General features: G+C 41.7%; 1 protein-coding gene and 1 long non-coding RNA gene across 2 annotated transcripts in view; one reads left to right on the top strand and one right to left on the bottom strand.

The window, feature by feature from the left end:
• Positions 1-8749, bottom strand: part of RNF11 (ring finger protein 11) — a 32802-nt gene extending 24053 nt beyond the window's left edge. The window contains exon 1 of the mRNA XM_052801784.1: positions 8199-8749. Within this exon, the coding sequence (XP_052657744.1) occupies positions 8199-8321 (123 nt within the window). The 5' untranslated portion in view covers positions 8322-8749. The remainder of the gene's footprint in view (positions 1-8198) is intronic.
• On the top strand, positions 7529-19450 carry LOC128148220 (uncharacterized). The gene is made up of 3 exons (XR_008237215.1): positions 7529-7935; positions 14564-14740; positions 17813-19450. It is a non-coding gene; the product is annotated as an uncharacterized LOC128148220 (long non-coding RNA).
• Positions 19451-21445: the final 1995 nt, after the last annotated feature.

Below are 21445 nucleotides of genomic sequence, written 5' to 3'. Positions count from 1 at the left end.
TGTACGAAGCAGAGAGCATGCGTAAGCATTCTGGTGGATCAGCACAAATGCCCGATGCAATAAACCAGCTGGTTGTGATTTGGCTGACGCAACTGCGGTTGAAAGGACGGTTCTTTTATCTCCTCCTCCAGTTGCTGCACGCATCTGCTGTTTGTCCGTGTCACTGCGCATGGCTCGTGGCCCAGCAGCTTTTATGCCACCGGCATTCTGACTTTCTTCTTCACTGAAGAGAAACAGAGCAGCTGGCAGATTCCTATGGAGGACTGGTAAATAACCACTCTCTATAAACTGTTTGATCTCTTGGAAATTGTTTCATTAGTTCATAGGAAAGTCATGGTTGATTTGCTTTAGTCCATTCCACAGATCATTATCTCTTCAAAACATAAAACTAGTTTATTTTCTGTGGTTCAGAAACCAAAGTCAAGATGTATGGCCAGCAACAGCTGCTGATCACAGATATGAACCAGGGGTACATATGGGAAACATAAGAGCTTCCTAAACACACGGTGGTCCTAGATTTTGGGGAAGGCAGTGTTGCTTGTTTGGGTTGGCTTGTCTGAAAGAATGCACAATCTTCCAGCATAACAAAGATTCATCGTCCTGATTAGGCAAGATTTCTTATTGCCATCTCCATGGCCTCTTCATTCCTACTAATCGAGCATCTGGAACGCGGGCTGCCAAATAAACGCTGAACTATCAGATTCCAAACAGATTTTAGGAGACTTATCTACTGCCTTAAACAGATCTTCTGATAAAGCTCCCTCTCTACAGCAGCAGGTTTGTCGTAAATTCCTGCAGAGGTTCGTTATATAATGGAGGAATATTATTTTATTAAAATCAAATTATCATGGAACACTTTACAAACATGAATTAGATTACTAAACACGCCTGCACTAAAGATAAAGTTTATTACTCCTTTCCTCCTCATTTTACAATGAGGAAACTAAAGCACAGACCAGTTAAGTGATTTGCTAAAAGTTTCAAACTAAACAGAAGACTGAACTAAGAATGACGATGGCTTCTGCTAGAGCTGCTAGAGTGATTTTTTTGGTGGATTTTGTTTGGTTTTGTTCAGTTTTGGGAGCGGGGTTATTTTCAGTTTAAGTCCACAGTGCAGTTTTACCCAGCAAGAAGCTACACGTGACTCTAGCTCTGCTGGGACAGGTTGCTGCTGTGGCTGCCCCCCCGAGAGGCTGGCAGAAGAAGAAGAAAGATAGCATCTACAAAAACACAACCCACCTTCAGGAAGCAAGACACATCTTCACTTCTGAGACCTTCATAATGTCACGGCAAATTTTTCTTGTGGTCTAAATCAAGACTGAAGCTTGTCTTGCCTTTTAGAGTCAAAGAACAGTGACTCTTCAGCTTTTTCCCGCTGAAGAGGTTTTATTCTAACTCAGCCATGACATCCCTAAAAACCTGCTCATTTTGTAATTCTCTGGTCTCTTAGGAACTGTTTCATTAGCTCATAGAAAAGTCATAGCTGATTTACTTTAGTCTATTCCACAGACCATTACCTCTTCAAAATATAAATACGTTTCTCTGTGTGTGTCTATGGTGAGGCAATAACAAGGACAAGCACAAAGATTGGAAGACACAAGTCTGTCACAAGCAAGTGGTGTTATTTTTAGTTTCTTGACCTTACATTCTGCAACCAGCTTGACTACAACCATTACCAGGGTCTGCAGAAGTGTTCATTAAGCTGAGCTTCTTTCCTTCATTGAAGTGATGAACAGGGACATGGGAAGACAGGGACAGACCTTGTATAGCATCTTGATCCAACTTAAGACATTCCTTGCAGAAATCCATGTAAAACAGCAAGCAGTACTCCATCGAACGTGATTATAAACATATTCTCTTCTTTTCAAAGTTCCTCTTGGAAAATCTTCTGGCCAGAATGGTTAGGAACAGATCTTTACTGATTGCCGACTCAACAAGAGTGAGTCTAGAAACCAGTTCTAATTTTCATAATAGAAAGATAACACAGAGAACTCCAACATCAGCATACACTTCCCATTTCCTCTAGCCATGTCTAACACATATTTATAACCAACTGGAGTTAAAAATCCATTTTAAGCAGGCAAAGAATTACAATATTCAGCCAATATTCATTAAGATATTCATTAAAAACAGGTTATGAATGGGTATTTTAAAGATTAAAGTTACCTAACTCTGTAATACCATCTGGTATCCTTTATTTTCAGATTTGCCTGCCTTCCTCTCTTCTCCCCCTGCCTCCCAGCTTTTTTCACTAGCAAAATGGAAGACAGCACCTATCAGCCAGCCTAGCAGGCTATGCTGATACCAGTATGCATTAAGACGGGAAATACAGGTACACTGTTTTTTCTGTTTTCTAGAAAGGGAGTTAGACTTAGCTCCCTCAGGAAACTATCCCTCTAGCACCAATTACCAGCAATACAATTCTCTAGAAAACTTGCTAAGTTCTTCAGACGTGGAAGGAGTAAGAAGTGTCATGGCATATTGTTCACTAACCAAATAATCTTGAATGCTATTACAATGAAGTTCATAACACATATTTCATTACTGTCTGGAGAAGCGAACTGTATATCCCTATACAGATGTTAAAAAAAAAGTTTATTATTGCTTTGCACATACAAATAATTTACCAGAACTGCACCATAAGACATGGAGGGCTTACAGATTTTCTGAATGCAGCATTTATCAGGAGTGACTTTATCATGTAGTGCTTGGTCTTTCACAGTTAAGAGAGATTATTCCAGAATACTACTACAACACTTGTTCATTTTTAAGAATGCGTTATATGAGGTAGCTTAAGCAATCATATTCTTGAAAAGAAATAAACACAAAACATCACTGGCTCACTCTACCATTTCTTATCCATGCAGCGCACTCTAAACTTCAGCTTCTCCGTCACTTTGTCTCCTCACTGAAGCTGATCTCCACCTCAGGCACTGCTGCCAGAAGGCACTAGCCAGCAACACACAAACAAAGAGACACTCTTGTTTGAAGCCCTTTGAAGTTTCCACCAGACTGAGAAATTGTGGACTGGAGCAGTATTTCAGTTCACATCCACAAACGCAGCTGTAATTCATACATGTCATCACCAAGATGCGGAGGACAAGCAGAGAAAAGCGCAAGACCTGCATAGGCAATTTTTAAATATACTCCTTTCTCTTACATGAAAGTAAACTTACTAGTTGGTTTGCTTTTTTTGATGGATAGCTTTCCGTATGTAATGTTTTCCCATTGCAACTTTCCTCCTCTTATGCTCTTCCAACATATACCAACAGTTCTAGCTTTACACAACCACTCAATGCTAAATTATAACACATTATACTACCATAGTCTTCCTTCTGGTACAACACACGTAATCACAGATGATAAATCATCTCATTCACAGCCCAAGAGAATTTTGTATGGATGTTTCTATAAATGGGTGCAACTCCTGTATCAGAATTAATTTGGTTTGCAATTTTTAATGATATTAATTACCATGCCTTTGAAAAGACAGCATCAGAACACCAATGTAACGTATTACTTAAGTCATGATGAGAGCATAATAAAACCTTTGTTTCTCTGTTGAGCAAAATACATCCAACACATGTATCCACAGGAGCGAGTTCCACATAGAAATGCAGTAGAGTATTTCAAGAAAATTTTCTGACTGTTCAAACTGGGGACAACTTCAGCATCTTGGATAATCAACACTCCAGGGCTGCATCCACTGCAGTGCGCTCAGGCTGAGGGGATCATGGAGAGTGACTTAATAGGGACCTAGGGCACCATCATTACAGGCTGCCGTGCCACCTCCCTGAACTGGGGACGGCTGGAATGAAGCACGACAAGACAGATGGATGGGGACGAGGGTACAATGCGTACAAGTGACACTCAGTTAACAGAGGAGGCCCAAGGAGGCTATTGCAGCAACCTCAGTTTAAGAGAAGCCATGAGACATCCTCAATTGCGCTTTCAAAACCTGCTGTCCCCAACAGCTTTTGGAAGATTATGGGAGCATGACATTGGGTTAAGCTCATGTTTGCAATCTCTCGTCTCATTCTGTGCCTACAGCCTAATAATCAAAGGAGTATCCAGGTCAAAAGGTTTTAAATTAATCCCTCCAAATAAAAAAAAAAAAAAAATAAAAACAATTTTTAAAAAAGCCACTGAAACATTTTATCTGGGCCTCTAAGACAACACGGGGTGGTACTAAGTACTGGAGCATGCTTTGGATCTCTTCAGGTAAAGGCATAAAATATTTTATTAGTCTATGTGCCACATCAACATATCAAATGTGTTTTTATAAGTTCAGTATCAATATCAAGAACTTGCGCTTAATTCTCATGCTTTTAGCTTATTAATTCAGCAAGTGGTATACACATCTTTTTTAGAAGACTGCAGTGTATTTTGTCCACAGCAGTGCTCTGTAGAAACTTAGGGAGAAAAGATGTAAAGTATTCTGTACTTCACTGTGTAAAATTCCAAATTTTAATAAACTGGCAAATTATTTCCTGCAACTATTAAGGAACTATTCAAGAACAGAAATAGGAGACAAGGATTAAGAAAAGGGGCACATCTGTTCTGCAAAATAAAGTCTTTGAGAAAAACTACTAGAAGTAAGAGAAACTGGAAAAAAACAGTGAACTTGTGTGGAAAAACAGCAGAAGGCATATTGCCAACAGATGGCGAAGAAGTCATACACAGAAAAGGAAAACAAACTTGAAAGCATACTCAATTTTGAGGACTTGAAAAAAAACAAAACCAAAGCTAACTCTTCCCTAATCACAGATTCACTGGTTAAAAATGGAGTTGCATGTGCTTAACGCTTAGAAAAACAGTTGTAATTTCTGTGTTCTAAAATGGAGGCATCCAAAATTAGTGTCTGTCTATGAAAACGTTGGTCCACTCTTGAAATCACTTCCTTTCCCCCGCCATACAAACACACTCTTTTTTCGGTGTGTTTTAATTACTTCCCATGTTAGTCGTTAAGCTTGATGCATTGGAAAACGTCAGATGCTTTAATGGACTGCTTTCTCATTAACTCAGATACCTGTTTAAAAAGATGCTTCCTCTCTGAAGCCTTTTTGCTGTAGCTTATAACACATACTGCCACAGAAACTGAGAGCAGAGACAGGTATATGCATAGCCTCTGAATAGAAGTTATATTCCCCGTTACTCTATGGGTCCATACTGCCAATCCAATTGTCAATCTCAATTTTGGAAGCAGGAATTTCACAAAGCCAGTTCAATAGCGCTCACTGATAAAAGAAATTTGACATGCAATACTGAAATGATTATTGGGGGCTCATTTTGCGGTTAGCAATCAATAGCTAAATAAAAATTACAGCTTAACAAGATTTCCATCTGGATGCCCATGGCAAAATCCTGTCAGAACACAAAAAAGTATTTAAAATGTAACTAACTTCTGTATTATGTTGACAAGAGACATAGAAGTAATCTTCTACATACCTTCACCCAACAAGCTTCCTTCTCCTAGTTTGCATACCTTGCAAGATCTATTCAGGAAGTTGACACATCATTGCTGCAAACCCAAGAGAAGCAAACCTACCAGATTTTGTTCTCTTCTAAAATATGTCAATTTTACAGCTGAAATCTCAGTAGTTAAATTTCAAATTGTTCATTTCCCAGTTTCTTGCACACACTGCTAGTTGCCACAAACAAGTTTTCAAATTCATTTTATCCTCTTCCTTCCTAATGTCTATATATTATACACACTCTAATTCTGGTTAAGACACTGTGAAAGAAGCAATCATCGCAAACAAGGACAAAACTCCTAAATTCCCATTTGTAATGCTGAATCCAAGCTGCCACTTGAAAATTAAAATGAGAGCGTGACCTATTGCTAGCACAACAGCAATAATGGAGCATAAGGAGTTGTTCACATTTGGAGTCTGGCTTGTGCATCTTGTAAACCCCAAACAATTTAAAATTATAAATCCCCTCAACCTCAAAGTGTGTGAAATGCTGCATAATATCGTAGGTAAGGCTTTTTTTTTTTTTTTTTTTTTTTTTTTAAAATCACAAACCATTGTGGTTCAAGACCTGTGGAAACAGCAGCTTTGAATTTTGACTATATGAGACACAAAATGCTACCTTAAGGTAAAGCTTTAGGAATTGCTAGGATCAGCGAGCGGAGGGGCTTTCAGGACAGCCAGCAATGTTCGAGACAGCCAAGCACCTGTGGGCACATCACCCGATACTACCCAGCTCTATTCAAGTGAAGGAAGTTTTGCTATGAATACACTTACTCAATAATAGACACCTGTAGGTTCATTTTACTGTCTACTGTGTTCTCAACCAACTATCCACACTTACGAACAGGAAGTTCTTCACCAAGAAAAAATAAAAAAAAAAACAACGAAGGAAGAGTACTTATCTACACCAAAATCCACATGAGAAGGCCTGCACAGAGTATATACTTGATTTGTGACTCTTACAAGACCTAACATGTTGTCTTCAAAGGAAAAAAAAAAAACCCAATCTCCACAATTCCTCCTGGAATCACAGATGTAAATGCAATAAATAGCACAAACAGTCAAACTTTATATGTGGATTTGACAAAAATACAATGCATTCCTACACCGCATAGCCAATTCAGGCTTAATTTAGAACAACACAACCTTTAAAAAACTGAATCTGCCACCAAGCACTTTCCATTTACTGGACTTCAGCAGATGTAGTTCAGAACTCAGAAAAAAATTCCCCACATCATGAAATTTATTCTAATATTAAGCTTTTGCACCTAAACAAAACAGGCACACACTGCCCAGCAACACCAGTGCAGCTTCACTGCACCAGTAAGGGCTGCTACGTATGGGGCTTCTCTTCAACACTCACAGGGCTTCCTATCAGGGCTGTAATTCTTGAACCTGTTAAAGCATTTGTAGATTACACATCTGCCCGGCTAAATACTTCCTGCGATTTTGTTAATTGTACATCAAGGTCTGCAACTACTGAGTGACTCCCATCCTAGGGAACAGGGAGCTCTCAAGTCACCCTCCAGAATTTGTGTCTCAACTGTCATTTCTATAGATTTCTCTGGAACACATCCAATTATCTCAGACAGGAAAACACTTTCAAAACTTAAATAAAATGTGCAGTTATACCACTGGAATATTTTTTTTTTTCCATTTTTTAGTGCTGTACAACCGTTGACTGTAGATGGCTCGTTTAGGGCAGTATACATTTCTATATATGGGGATGGAGATGGCAGGGAGCAGACAAGTGCAACCCCAAGTTCAGCTTCCCCTTCCCGTGGCCATCCCTCCGCGGAGGGGCCAAGAGCAGGGGCTTTCGTATTAACGCCATCAGCACTCAACATCAACGTTATCCTCTGCTGTGAGGAAAGAGAGAAAATACCCAGCCTTCTCCCCCCACCCTCTCGATTCGTCATCAAGCTGTAAATTAACAGATTCTCTCAGAGACAGAGGGAAAAAAAAAAAACCACCGAACAATGGGCAACACTTCCCTGCTGGTGCCCCAGACGACCAAGGGAAATAGGATCCGCTGCGCTGGGAGAGTTACTTACTGGGGATCAGATGCTGCTAAAAATACAGGAGCGAAGCCCGGGCGATGGTGAGCGCGGCCGGACAAAGCCCGGGCAGCGCTGGCGGCCGCGGTCCCCGTCCCGGAGCGTCACCCGAGCAGCGCAATACCAGACGGTGATGTCACCGCAGGCAGCAACAAAGGACGCGGCACCGGCCGGGCGGCCAGCGCCTGCCTTCCTCCTCCTCCTCCTCCTCCGGGACCCCGCGGCCGCCCCCCGCCCGGCAACGGGACCGACCGACACCCCCCCACACACACACACCCACCCGCCCCCAGCCGGGCCCGGCCCGCCCGACGCTCCCCGCCGGCGGCCGCCGCCAGAGCCTCGCCTCCCGTCTGCCGAGAGGCCCGAGCTGTGAGACTGGAGGAGACAAAGCGGCTTCCCCGCCGGTACGCGTGAGCGGAAAGGGAGCGGTTCGGGCGGCCGCCCAGCGCAGGAGCGGCGGCGGCGGGGCGGGAGCGGGGGGGTGGGGAGACGAGACGAGACGAGTCAGCGGCGGCCCCCGGGCCGGCCCTCAGGGCGAGCGGCCTGTCGCCTAGCCCCGCGGCCCCCCGCGCCCCTCTCCTCAGCCTCTCCGCGGGGCCCCGCCGCCCGCCCCGCTCCCTCCGTCCCCCGCTCTCCGTACCGCGGCGCTCCCCGCCCCCTCCCCTACCTGATATGGCGGCGGCGGCTCCTGATCCGGCTCAGCCCCGTCCCCGTAGCTGGCTCTGTCCGACTGCGACTCGTGGAGCAACGAGATGTCATCCGAGGTGGGGGACTTGAGGCAGTTCCCCATCTTCCCCCCGGGGAGCGGGGCTCCCCCCGCTCCTCCTTCTCCTCAGGGACGGACCGCCAGCCCCCGCCGGCGGCGGCTCCGCGCCCTCAGCCTCCCCGCCGCAGCGCGCAGCCCGCAGCCGCCCCGCCGGGGAGGTTCATGCCAGCCCCGGCCCTAAGCGGCTTAGCAGCAGCCCGGCCGCCCTCCCGCCTCGCTCCGCAGCCGCCCCGACCCCCCGGAGCCAAGGCGGGGAAGGGGGGGGGGGGGGGGGCGGCAGGACTGGCCTCCCACCCCCCGGGGCGGGCGGCGGCGGCGGCGTGGGGCAGCGGGCTCCGGTGGGGTCCGCCCGCCCCGCGGCAGCCCGGCGCTGTTCTGCTTCCTGGTCACCAGCTCCCTGCGCACTGGGCTTTGTCGCACAGGCCGCCCTGGCTCCTCCTCTCACTCCTCCCCGCCGGGCCAGGTTAGCAACCGCAAGGCCCCGGCCTCCGCGGCGCGGGGGGGGGGAAACCCTGCCCGCCCCCGGCGGGACGAGGCGCAAGCCGGGCCGGGCCGGGCCCGTCCGGCTGCCGCCGCCGCCGCCTGCGGGGCGGTGGGCTTCCCCCCCGGCCCCCAAAATGGTGGGTGCCGCTTCGCTCCACCCCCGGGAGCGCTTTGTTTTTGTTTGTTTTCCGGGCATGGCGGCGGGGACCGGGCGGAAAGGCCGCCCCGGGCCGGCGGCGGCACCGGGGCTCCGGCTCGTCCGCGGCGGCTGCAGGGACATCCCCCCCGCCCCGGCTGGCGGTGGTCTGTGAGAGGCCAAGGATCCTTCCCCGGCGTGTGGTTCGCCGCTGGGTTGTTCCTCGGGGAGGAGAGGGGGTGACTCGAGTGGGCACGGTTTGTCGTTGTAGGGGCAGGGCCTCGAACCCCGAATGTGGAGCAAAAAAAGCAACCGGCGTTCCTTGTATCGCTTTTATGTTTCTGAAGGTAGCCGTTCAGGCTTCTTGTGTGATAAGCAGATACTAAGAGTGGGTATTTAGCGCCTTTTTTTTTTTTCTTCATAAAAAACCCATTCAGGCTTGGATATAAATATAGGTAAGTATAGATAAATGCAAACTTCAAGAAAGTGAATGCCCCTCTTTCACTGCCTTAGCGTGCTAGCACGGACCCACACAGAGGGCAATGACACTTTCTTTCCTTTACAGGATGATACTTTGTTCTTTCCAGCTGTGTCCTCTGGGACGGTTCCTCAAAATCCCCCTCCCCGGCTTTCAGATTCAGACCATGGAAAATATTTAAAAATCCTTTTTTGTTACAGTGTTTTTTAAAGTGAAGCAAATTTGGTGCAGATGAGAACGGCCACAAAGTAGGGTCTGTAAAGCAGGACGGCAGGTTTTTATCACCGAGTTCTCTGCTGATCCATGTCGGTCGTGGTGTGCACTAGAGCTTCCATCTTGGGTCAAAGTATCTACAAACCAGGTGTTCACAGTGATGTATTTGGCTCTACAACCATTTACTTAAGCATTTGAGAGGTCCTGTGGTGGACCTCAGTCTGGGAACAGACTTTTTGCTGGTCATCCATATGAGTTCTTCCTTGAAGATTTCATTTTATTACTGTTGAGGAGTTTTGTCTTGCTGCTTATCAATGGATAACCTAAACAGCCCCAGTGTAAAATCTGTAGCAAAAGAGAAGTTATTGCTGACATTTGTGGTGTTCAAACACAGTTTTAGGCTTTTCTAGGAAACCGAGAATAAAAATGGTGCACGAATTGTGAGCATTGCTCATGATGGAGAGGCTTTGCAATGGAGTACTGTAAATAATAATGACTGTTGTACATGACTTGGTCATTTGGGTGTTTATCCTATGAGTATGTTGACTTGGTTTAATAGAATTAGGCAAGCAATCATTGGAGAGAATCCAGCGAACCACTGCCTCACCCAGTCATGATTTCAAGGTTAAGGCAATGCCTGAGCTGTCTGCTCTGAGGACCTTGCGGTAAGGCTCCAGCTCTGTTACTGGTATTTTCAGTTGCGCAGTGGCAACATCGGGAACAACGTGACTGGCAACTAGGAAGACTTCTGTATTCAGCTGTCATTTCATGGTTTATTCTCTCTGTGGAGCTTCAGCCTGTACAGGCCTGTGCTGCAGTCTGCCTTGCAGTCTGATCCAGTAGAGTGTAGAGGTCCTGTGGGAGCATGTGGTGCCTCCCCACTGGCTGGCATGCCAAGATTTCCTTTCTTTGGAAACCAGTGTGCAAATGTGGGTCTCTGGCCTCATCCTGGGACGTACTCTGGGTTCTCACGGTATAGATGTTGCATTTATTTTCCCCGAGGCAGATCTCCAAAAGGAATAACTGCCAAGCCCAGTTAAACTTTCCCATTAGTAGCTACAGGATGCTCCAAACCTGGGCGCCATTTAAAAGATGGAGACTTGTCAAATGCCAGAAAAAGATCTACTTTTCATGGTGGACTCACACAGACCAAAGAGGAAGCAGCAGTTTACATTGGGCTTTGCAAAGTGGCAGGCTCTGTACCCCTGAGTGCTCTGAATGAGGAAGGGCTATTACCAGTCATTACTGGGTTCTTCACAGCAGGAATGCTTTAAGCCGCTTGTTTTCTAAGCCATTCACTCCTCTTAGGCCAGGTAGGTGGTTAATAATGGCTTTGCACCACCAGCTCAAAACTTGTAGAGCGGTTCAGGAGACGGAGAATGGAAAAATTCTGTTCACAAATGTTGTCTTCTAATATCCCTGCATATGCTGTGGTGTGACTGTGAGGCTACTCCTTTTGTTACCATGTTTTTTGCAGCTTGGGGACAAGCAAGCAGCTGAAGAGCTTTTCAGGGTAGAGGTTGGTTGTCCTTATTGCTCAGTAACCATTTGATGGGAGTCTACTGTCCAGAGAACACATGAGCTGTTTGCACCATTTCTTAGTATTAAGTTGCAGAAAATTGAACAGACCTGGCAGGCTTCACTGCACCTGCTTTCTGTAGATAATACTTGTAAGTACAGAGGCTGCTTAGAAGGATCTGCTTTTGCGGAAATAGACACAGAAGTGATCCTTGCACATGCAGAATAGTAGAGGTGACTGTGGACCAAATAGAGTCTAGACCAAAAAAAAAAAAAACAACCAGCCCCCTGTTTATGAGCTGTTCATGCCGTAGGAGATCCTTGTTCCATACAGATTTGGAGGCTCACAAGTAGGTTTTATATGGTCTCTTTTTCTGAGAGGATGTGATTGACAAGTACAGTTTCTCTGTTCCAGGGAACCATAGGACAGGTTAACTGATTTCTTTGGTTCTCTCTGTTTTTTACTTCCCCCACTTAGTTTGGGGAACAAGTAATCATCAGGCTGGATTTTCTGGAGCCTTAAAATGATCCTACAGATGGAAGAAAGAGCCATATAGTGGTTTAAGGCTGCATAGATACTACTGGTAGAAAAGACGAATGCGTGTATAAAAATTTGTATCAGACTAATATCAATACAGAACTGGCAACCTAAGTCAATGAAACTTTTTCTTACCTGTAAACATTGAAACAATTGGCTGTAATCTGTTGTCAGAAAGGAAATGGGGTAGTCTGAAATTTGCCAGTGTACAGGATTAATGTTCTGGTAAGTCTCGATACGACAGTGTCATACACAGCTGTGTACTAACCACTTTTTGGCAGCTAGCGTCTTCTAAGTGAAATGTATTTTTAAAAACAAAATGGAAATTAATGAAAAATGTTTTTAAAGGATGCAGGCAATGGAATGTTTATGTTTTATTTTAAAGGGTTTTGATATGGGAGGGGACAAGTTACATAAAATGCTGTATTCTTAAGGCTCATACGAGCTAGCCAGAGATGATGAGCTATCTTACTGAAAAATCCCTTTCTTTTTGAGTTAAAAATCTAAAAACTACTGAGGATGTAAAAAGTCTTTCTTGTTAATAGTTTCTCTGCAAAATTGACATCATAAATTGCCTAATTTATAGATAAAAGACCCTTTGGTGACTTCATTTTACATGATCCATAGTCATGTTATTGTTGGACAACATTTTGGGTATGTTTAATGTGTCATGCTCAACAAAAGTTTTTGAAAGACCTTTTCTGTCCTCAGCATGGAAAAGTTTTTTCACTTCCTTTTCTTCCATCAGGCTTACTTTCCTAGCACTTATCATCTCTTATTATGTCTTATCTTTCTTCTGGATAAGATTGTTTTCTCAATTCATATACAGAAGCCAGTTAACTTCTGAGTGCAATCTTTCCATGCCATGGTACCTATAGGTTCAGAGATAGCGCTGTTTGCTCAGGTAATGTTGGTGAATAAGATGCATTACAATTTTAAAACCTTCTTCTGGAAAAAAAGGCCTTGTATACCGCTGGAGAATCGAAGTAAATTACATTCTTCAATTATATATGTGAATCTGATTATGGCAGTGACTGAGTTAATTTATCTGGTTATAAAGAACATAGCATCTCCTAAAATGCATGTCGTTATTTTTAGTTTTGTTGGTTTTAGCTGAACCATAGATATTTCTCAGTATATATTACAATTGTATATTGTTTTCTGAGAGACAGTGAATGCTGCACTAGAAAGCAATTATGGAACTAATATATTTCCCTGAAATGCACTTTGTGATGCAGCATTTTGCTCATGTTTCTAAAAATTACTTGAACTTCTGCTTAAATTATCCTGGCATCACAAATACCACTTACATCAATTTATCCCAAAGATACCATCTTGGTAAGGATATGTTTTCCATTATTGGCATAAATGTGTTGCCTTCTGTAATAACTGTTTTCCCCAGGTCCACAATGTTTTATGACCAAAGAGCATAATGCCTAGCTACTCCATGCACAGGGGCACCTACACTGCATGTCACAAAGAAAAAGGACATGTATTTTGGCATTAAAAAAAACACACAACAAAGCAGACAGTCATCATACAAAGGTAACCTCTTCAAGCAAACCCTCTGTCACCCAGCTTCATGGTGAATTTTGTGTAGGAGTCAATTTTCCTTTTTCTCAGTGTACCACATATTACCACAGTCTCAACTTCCAGAATGATCAGAGACCTAGAAAACATGATCTAAGAGCAAAGACTGAAAGAATTTGGGGTTGTTTGGTTTAAAGAAAAAGAAAGTGTTGGGAAAAGTGGTAATGATCTTCAAAAATGTAAAAAGTTTCTCTGCAGAGAAAAGGAATACTTTTTTCTTCATGTTCAGAGGGTCTAGGGCAAGAGGTGATGGACATAGAGTAAGAGATTTAAGGTAGACATTCGGACATTATTTCAAACTGCAGAAGTAGTTTAGCACTGGAAATTATTACCCGGGAATCTGGCTTACTGAACGCTTTGAAAGGCGGCTTAGGTCAAATGTCTCAGGAATGGTTTTAGTTGCAGTAGATTATATACCGATAACCCCAAAAGGTTTCAGACTGGTTTATATTGTTTTGTTTCTCTTGGGTGATTTACAACAGATGCATTACTGCTGTGTTTTAATTCTCGCTCTGCCTTGTATCCTTAGAAAATGCCAGTAAGAAAACATGGCAGTAGGTAAAAAATCGGGTAAGTAGAATGGGTGGCGAAGTTCCCAATAGCAGAATATTAAGGAATCACAGTTACTGCAGGGTAACTGTTGTGTTTGAGTGGGAGTGTGACTTGCTGACACGTCCCCCTGACAGGCTTTGGGACACTTGAGTACTGGGCTGTCATTCAACAAGTGGTAGATATTCAATACACAGAAATCTATGTTTTAACTTCAGTCTTTTACTTTTTAATTTAATTTAATAAATTTTAATTTAATTTTAAATTTTAATTGAAGTGTTGGTCTTTCTTCACTTTTAGCTGTCTGTAAATACTTCCTGAATTTGCAAGGAGTGAGCTCTATCCAGAGTTCACCAGTGGCCAGTTTGTTAGTCATCAGGTACCGTCACTGCGGGTTCAGGGGTATTCTGCCCAAGATGAGGGGAAAGGATAGATACTTGGAGTAGCAGGTCCAGAAGCCAAAATTACCTCAGCTAATGAGGGGTATGAAGTTGAACATGATATTGTTTCATCTGAATTTGACTTTTATCTTGGAGCCTTTGTTCCTCACAAAGCCTTCAGTTCAGTGCGACAGTAAGGTAGTATCCGAAATGCTTGTTCCTCTTTGAAACAGAATTGGGGCATTTATCATTTGTCCAGGTTGAATATGCTTTGTGCTGCACGACTTGAAACACCTCTTGCTCACCTTCTCCTAAGTCTTCCTGTTTTTCTGATTTTCACCATTTTTCCTATAGCCTAAAATCTGTGTTTTCTTCCTGTAGGTAGCTACAGGTCTTCTGCAATAACAGAGTGATAAAATGACAGATGGAAAGATTCATGAGAACCTATGGAGTGTGACCCTCTGACATACAACTCTGTCCCAGTCCAAGATCACCTATGTCTTTGTCATTCCTTGACAGAAAACTGTTGAGACTGTTTCTGGATACTGAATAACATCTGTAGGTACTGTGTTCTAATCCCTTGCAATTTCAAAATTTTTCCTAATATTTAAGATTGCTACAAGTCAAACTCTTTATTACATGTCCTGTCTTGCAGTGATTTTAGATATGTGAAGGCTGTTACGCTGTTTTGTTTCAGTCTTTCTTACGGATCATGATTTGTAAATCTCCCGTTATGTTTCACTGTGCTGTAGACTCTTTCTTTGGTCCACTTTTTCAGTAGGCATGGCATCCAAAGCTGGACACAGTACTCCAGTTAAAACTTCAGTGTTGAGTAAAGAGAATATTATTTAGTATGTGCAAAAATGCCATTTATCAAACTTAGTGTCCTTCCTTTTTCATAATACAACATCATTGACTTCCATTTGTAGCGTACTGTCACTCCCTATCCTTCTCCGTGTAATTCCTGCCTACTCAGATTTTCTTATTTTATGCTTCTCCAGATGATTATTCTGAAGGGTACAATTTAGCACTTCCTGTTGAAACTCTGGTCTGTGACAGCTTAGCTAGCTGAATTGCAGAAGATAAGTTACTGGATACTGAACAGAAGGAATGTGAGGAGGAACCACTGAAGATTTTGTACAAAAAATATTAGGTGATTGTGAATGACTGCCTCTGGCACTGGGGAGGAGTTAGTCTTTGGGAAATTAACTTTACGATCTGGCCAGAAGTGTTTCCTCTTCTTAAGATCCAGTTTTACTTTTTGAATAGTCCGTGTGTGTACAACCTCCTCTTGGAGGGAGAGCAGGCTGGAAATTTGTACCAGTATTTGCTTTTGCATGCCAAAGACTTCTGTTGTCTGATGGAATACTGTGCTTCCTGAACAAAATTCTAGAAAACAACATCATGCAGAAAACAGGAATGATCATAAATTAAGTCTTCCTGATTTCTCTCTTAGTACGAGAAGGGATACAAGAAGGTAGCTGCACAATCCCAGTTAGTCTGTCCTGCTTTTGGTTGTGTGGAGATTCCTTTAAGACATGAAAATCTTGATTGTTTAAGCTTACTTATATGACAAAAGAGGAGGCCTTTTTTTTAGTAGAACAAATCACATACTGTTTAAACAAACACTTCCCGCACACTGAAACAAGACAGCTAAAGGTACTGTAAGTCTATTCCTGGTTTTCTTTTTTTTAAATGTTTCAAAATTTTTGTGTCTAAGAATAAATTATTTTTCTTTTCATTTATTTTGAAGTGCGTGCCTACAGTTAGTTTTTGTAACAGCAAGCTTTTCCCTCTTTCAGTTTATAGAAATTACAGACTCTGTGGAGCTACTTTCTCTAACTTTTTTTTGGAGGTGTTATCATCTTAACAGGAACATCCTAACAGTGGACTTGGAGACTGCTTTAGAAATTCATATATTAGGTTACATATTGACTTGGGAAATGTCTCAAAACAACATATACTTTACATGGTGTTTTGGACTATGTACTTTTCCACAAAAGCTCAGGCAGAAGTAGATGACCTTACAGAATCTCTGCAAGACACAGGATGACTGTAATGGTGCATATTGCCTCTGACTCATAAGCTGTACACCAGCACAGTGCAAAGGTTAAGGACAAGATAAAATCACTTGGTGCTGTTTTGATTTCCTGAGGGATTATTGTTTTTACGCAAGACATGGGGAGTGGGGTTCCTTTTGTGAGGACTGTTTCTGTGCCAGAATTTGAAAGTATGGGCTAAAATTGTTCCTGTCAACTGTGATGACATTCATAGTTTTTGCATCAGAATCTTAAATTTGGATACAAAGATGTCCGTTGTAGAAGCCCCATCTTGTGGACAATCAATCCATGACTACTCAGCAAAACTGAGATTTTAAATACTTAGAAAATCTGAAGATATTTTGGTAGTCTTTGCAATAAACTGGGGAGTCTTCATATTGCTGGCCAATATGGAAACTTCATTCATGTGTAGAAATCGCATATGCTTTTTGAAGACTGTTTTCACAGGTAAGAAATAGCAAATTACAGAGAGGTGATAAACAGGGATGGAAACAAGGATGTTGTCCCCAGAACTCTGTTTTAAGTCTGAATCGGCTAAAACACTAACAAGCCTGAATCCTGCCTTGAATTCCCAGAGTAGTTTCCTGTAGCATTTGTATAGTATAAATGAGTCTTTGGGTGGCAAAATCATATAAGGGCAGAAGGACATTCTTTGGAAAAATTGTTAAGACAAAGAATAGCAAAGTAGGCATGAAAACTGAATCTGGAAACTTTGGGAATATCCTTAATGAGATACTTGGTTTCAGCACAAAGTAATGGAAAAGGGCAAGCAACTCCAGACTCACTGAGCCAACATACTGGGTAGGAATAGTGTTAGGAAGGTAAAAAGAGCATGAAAACAAGCCTGTGATAAAAGCTATTTTCAAATTTCAGTATGACATTAGTAGAATATATTTTATATATTCTATTATATAAATAATCTATACATATAATTAGAATAGCTTTTTGTCACTCCGAAGAAATTGGATTAGTATATTATAGTTTTCTATTTCTTCTATATGAAGAAATTAGAAAACTGTATGATGGTTTTCCATTTAATAATAAAGGCTATAATAAAGTAGCCAGAAAGTGTAGCGACATCTAGGGAAATTTTGGCAGAGGTGCCTCCATGCTAAAACATCTGTAGCTCCATTTTTTACTTCTTAGGTTGGCATTTGACAGTCATACTACATTCAAAAAGAATAATGTCTTGCGCAACATAACCTGTTGAGGTACGTAATGAATATGAGAATATGATCTTTATTTTAAGGTTTTAGAATGATCCCAGTAGGATTTTGGAGTGGCAGTAGTAGAAAAGAGCTGCTCTTCACTGAATTTGCAAGTTAGATCTGTATGAATTTTAAGCAGGAGACAGGTATGTGCATAAATCCAATCTACTCTTCAAAAGACATCTTACACCTCTAACTGAAAATGTAACCACTTTTTTTTCTGAGAAGGTAGTGTACCCAGGGAAAGTTTGGCTGGAGTGGCTTGCATGGAAGGGATGACAAGAGTAAAAAGGAAAATGGCATGTGAATGGGGTGCCATACCAGCCCCTTTGTTGGGAGAACAGAGGTTGCTATTCCTACAGGTGGATGTCTGACTAAGCACGGTGATTAAAAAGAGACAAAAGTTCATGATCTAGACATCACAAAGCCAGGAAAGAATTTCCTAGTTCTTATCAAGAGGAGTCTGGATGAAATCTTCACTTTAAAGATATATCAGGTACAATACATTTTAATACTTAAAATTACCTGTAAAAATGACTGTACATCTGCCACTTTACAGTTTAGTTTAAAATAACTGTTTACTTCATATTGAATCTAAAGACTTAGATTTTCATCCTTCAGTAGTCTGGGAATTTCATAAACACAACTCGTTCATAACATAAATAGATCTAAAAAAGTCACCATTCTTAATAAATTAACAGATAAAATTATAAATGCACATTACCAGCATATTATTAAAAAATCCACAGAAATGCCTGTGGATGCTTAGGAGTTCCTGACTGACTCCTTTTAGTTCTCATAGCAATCCAAAGCCTCTTTTGAAGTAGAATTCTATGGGTTTGATGAAGGGCATCTTTGAGGAATTGTCTGAGCCAGGGCAAAACCTTTGAGAAAAATGCATATTCTCAATTTTGACCTTAGTCTGCTCCTTAAGGAAGGGAGTATTAAGACTTTAGCAATCTACAGGACTAAAATTTTTACCTGAGAGCAAATTCTCCTGGAACCAGCACGTGCAATAAAAAGAAAAATCTTTCTTAGTGTGAAATGAAGCCATGAAAGGAGCTTTGTGGGTCCTTTCTGTGGAGGGTGTTTCTTCCTCAAGAGACCGGGAACAGCAGATGCTAGTTCACCCCTCAAGGGAAGAGCATATGAAATGGGAACATCTACTTAGAATTCCCTGCACTTAAATAATGAAGCATGAACAATTCAACAAGAGGAGTACAGACAGATACTAGTATGGTGTGAAATCTAGAAAAGCTGTAGCCTAAGAAAAGAAAATTAATATGTAAAGCTTGTAATAAAAGGGTGTTGGAAAGCAAGAATTTATTCCAGAGGTGTCCGGGGAGGGAAAAATGATTGCTCAGAATCCCTGCTCCACCAAGTGAATTCATTGTAGTACAGAGAAAGGACAGCCCCCTGGTATAAAGGACAGACTATTTCCTTATTCATTCTGAGCAGAAGGCTCTAGAAAAAGCCAGTGTTGGTAAAAGCAGAAGTCTCTGGAGGAGTATAAGACAAGGCCAAGCATTCAGTAATACTTTTTATATTAGATTGTATTAGAAATTATAGTTGCTTGTATATATATGCTCATATGAGAAGGAAGGAAACTGATGACATCAAGACACTGAAGAGTAATCTGTTGCACATTCCCCTGCTAATATGTACAATAAAATGTTCAGTTGCAGTGTATCATAAACAGAGGGTTAATTGCTAAAAGTTGCAGATTAATATGAATCTCTTGTACTAATAGATTTTATCAAGAAAATACAGCAGGACTAGAAACTCAAAGCTTAAGTGTAAACTTGCAGTAATCCACTGGCAGAAGAATTGTGTAGGTGTATAAAATTGATTTGAGAAGGAATGAAGAGGCGTGACTGGTGAATTGCTACTTTTTGAAGATAAAAAATCAGTGCACATGTAGGTCATGTTAAAAAAGAAAGTACGTCTTCATCCTTATCTCTTTATTATGCACATTTTTGTAAATGTTTTCTTTGGTTGCCTCTAGCTTTTCTACTATTTTAAATCTTTGCGTATTCATTTTTTATTGATATAAAAATGTTAAGAGATGTAATAGTACTGATATATCAAGTGATTTAGCATTGAAAAAGATAGAAAGATTTTCAATGGCCATTTGAAAACAAGGTTTGATGTGTTAAGTTACTACAAAATTAAATATATGCAGTTGAACTCTGAGCACTTGTGTTCGTAACATATTAAAGTGTTCTCTTAAATCTGTGTCTCCGTAATGACATTTGAATTCCAACTTTGGTATGTAATTTTAGTATAGTACTTTATATTTGATTTTCAGCTTTTTCAGCTTACGTTTGATTTGCAGCTAGGCAACTTGAAGCAGATTCTTCTTCTTAATCAAAAGGAAGAAAGCTTTTGCTCTACCTCTTTATAAACTCACCAGAACTAATCCTTCATACCAAAGTTCATGTTTTATTGACCAGACAGTGTTTTATCTGGCAATTAATTTCTGCAAGGATACAGTGCTGTAGAAACTATTAAAGAACAGTATTGATGTTGCTGTAGTATTTTACCAGAATAGTTATTTAAAGTATACAGTTCATTACTTACATTTTCATGTCTGTGGTATTAGCCTGTTCCACTACCCTGCACCTGTACTGTCTCTGCCTTGTGTCCCTTCCTCTTCCAGCCCTGTCCCTTTCTCTGGAGCTGTGGTGGTACCACATTGCCGTAACACCACTGCCAATTGCATTAGTCACCACCGTAGGATGCACTTCCCCAGAGATGGATCCTGGTCCCTGTGCATAAACAGATCAGCGAGGTAAGGAGAAGGCAAGGCCCCTGCCATCACCAAAGACAACTTGAAACTCTTCCGAGCCTTGTCCAAAAGGTTCAATAATAATCCTACAGTTCCTTATGGTAAGACACTTTTTCTGGTATTAATGTCATGAACATTTTAAAATGGCATCAGCCATTAATTACTATCACAACTTTTAATCTGTGTTTCTGTTTCAGATTTTCCCCAGTTCAATCAGAACCAAAAGTTAATGCCCATTGGCTGATTTCCAGTGCATGCCTCCACGGAAACTGTTGCCTTTAACTGGTGGAGAGATCAAGGCTTGAACTGACAAAAGACATCTGTATCTTAGAAAACAAATTAGTGTTTGTGTTTTAATTTATAAGTTCCTGGCTGTTTTATGGTTCCTGTTTTTCAAGTAATGTCTCTTTGGATCCCTAGCTGATGGAGAGTCAAAATGGAAAAGGTCCATGAGAGAATTATCACAATACAACATCTGGTCTGCGTTGGAAAAAGCTGAGAATGATATTCAACATCTCTGAGACCAAGAGGCAGCTATGAGGCACTTTGAAAGTCAGTCTATAAAAAATCGTGCAGGTTGTGGCCTCCTGGGCCAATCTAGCATTGTTTTGGGAAGAGCTACTCTGCTTCCTAGCATCTGAATTTTAATCTCAATTCAGCACGGATATGTGAGAGGTGGGAGTGGTATGAAAGGTGTTTGCTTTTCCTAATGTTAATCTGAATCCCAGCATTGTCCAAATTATATTGTGGTTTTTTGCCAGTCTCCCAATTTTCTTTTGAGCATCTTAGCTGAAGAGTCAAAAGGCTTTCCCAGGGCTTTTGGCATAGCTTTATAGGAAAAAAAAGATGGAAAGGACTTTGTATATTTTTGGAAGAATATTTTGCATCCTGCTTTAAACTGTTCCAGAAGGTAAATGGACATTAGCTAGACTGTGTATTGGCTCGTGTTCTGCTATGTCACTAATGGCAAGGAGTTTTGCTTTGCCTAATTGTTCCTGTTTTCTGCAGTCACAGACTGTCAGAAATGCAAAAAAATCATGGACCAACCCAGGCAGTAAGGGTACCACTGGATTCAGAGGGAACAAACTCCTTCCACCACATGACACTTTGGTCCTTTAAGTCATCATAGCTCATGCAGAACAGAAACAATTTGACATGTATAACAAGAAACGCTATGAATTGTTTGCCAAAAACATATACTGCAGAT

The sequence above is a fragment of the Harpia harpyja genome, chromosome 11, assembly GCF_026419915.1.
Source record: "Harpia harpyja isolate bHarHar1 chromosome 11, bHarHar1 primary haplotype, whole genome shotgun sequence".
In the NCBI taxonomy this organism is placed as follows: domain Eukaryota; kingdom Metazoa; phylum Chordata; class Aves; order Accipitriformes; family Accipitridae; genus Harpia; species Harpia harpyja.
Note: the sequence above shows the minus strand (reverse complement) of the source record. Positions and strands in the feature narration are given on the sequence as shown.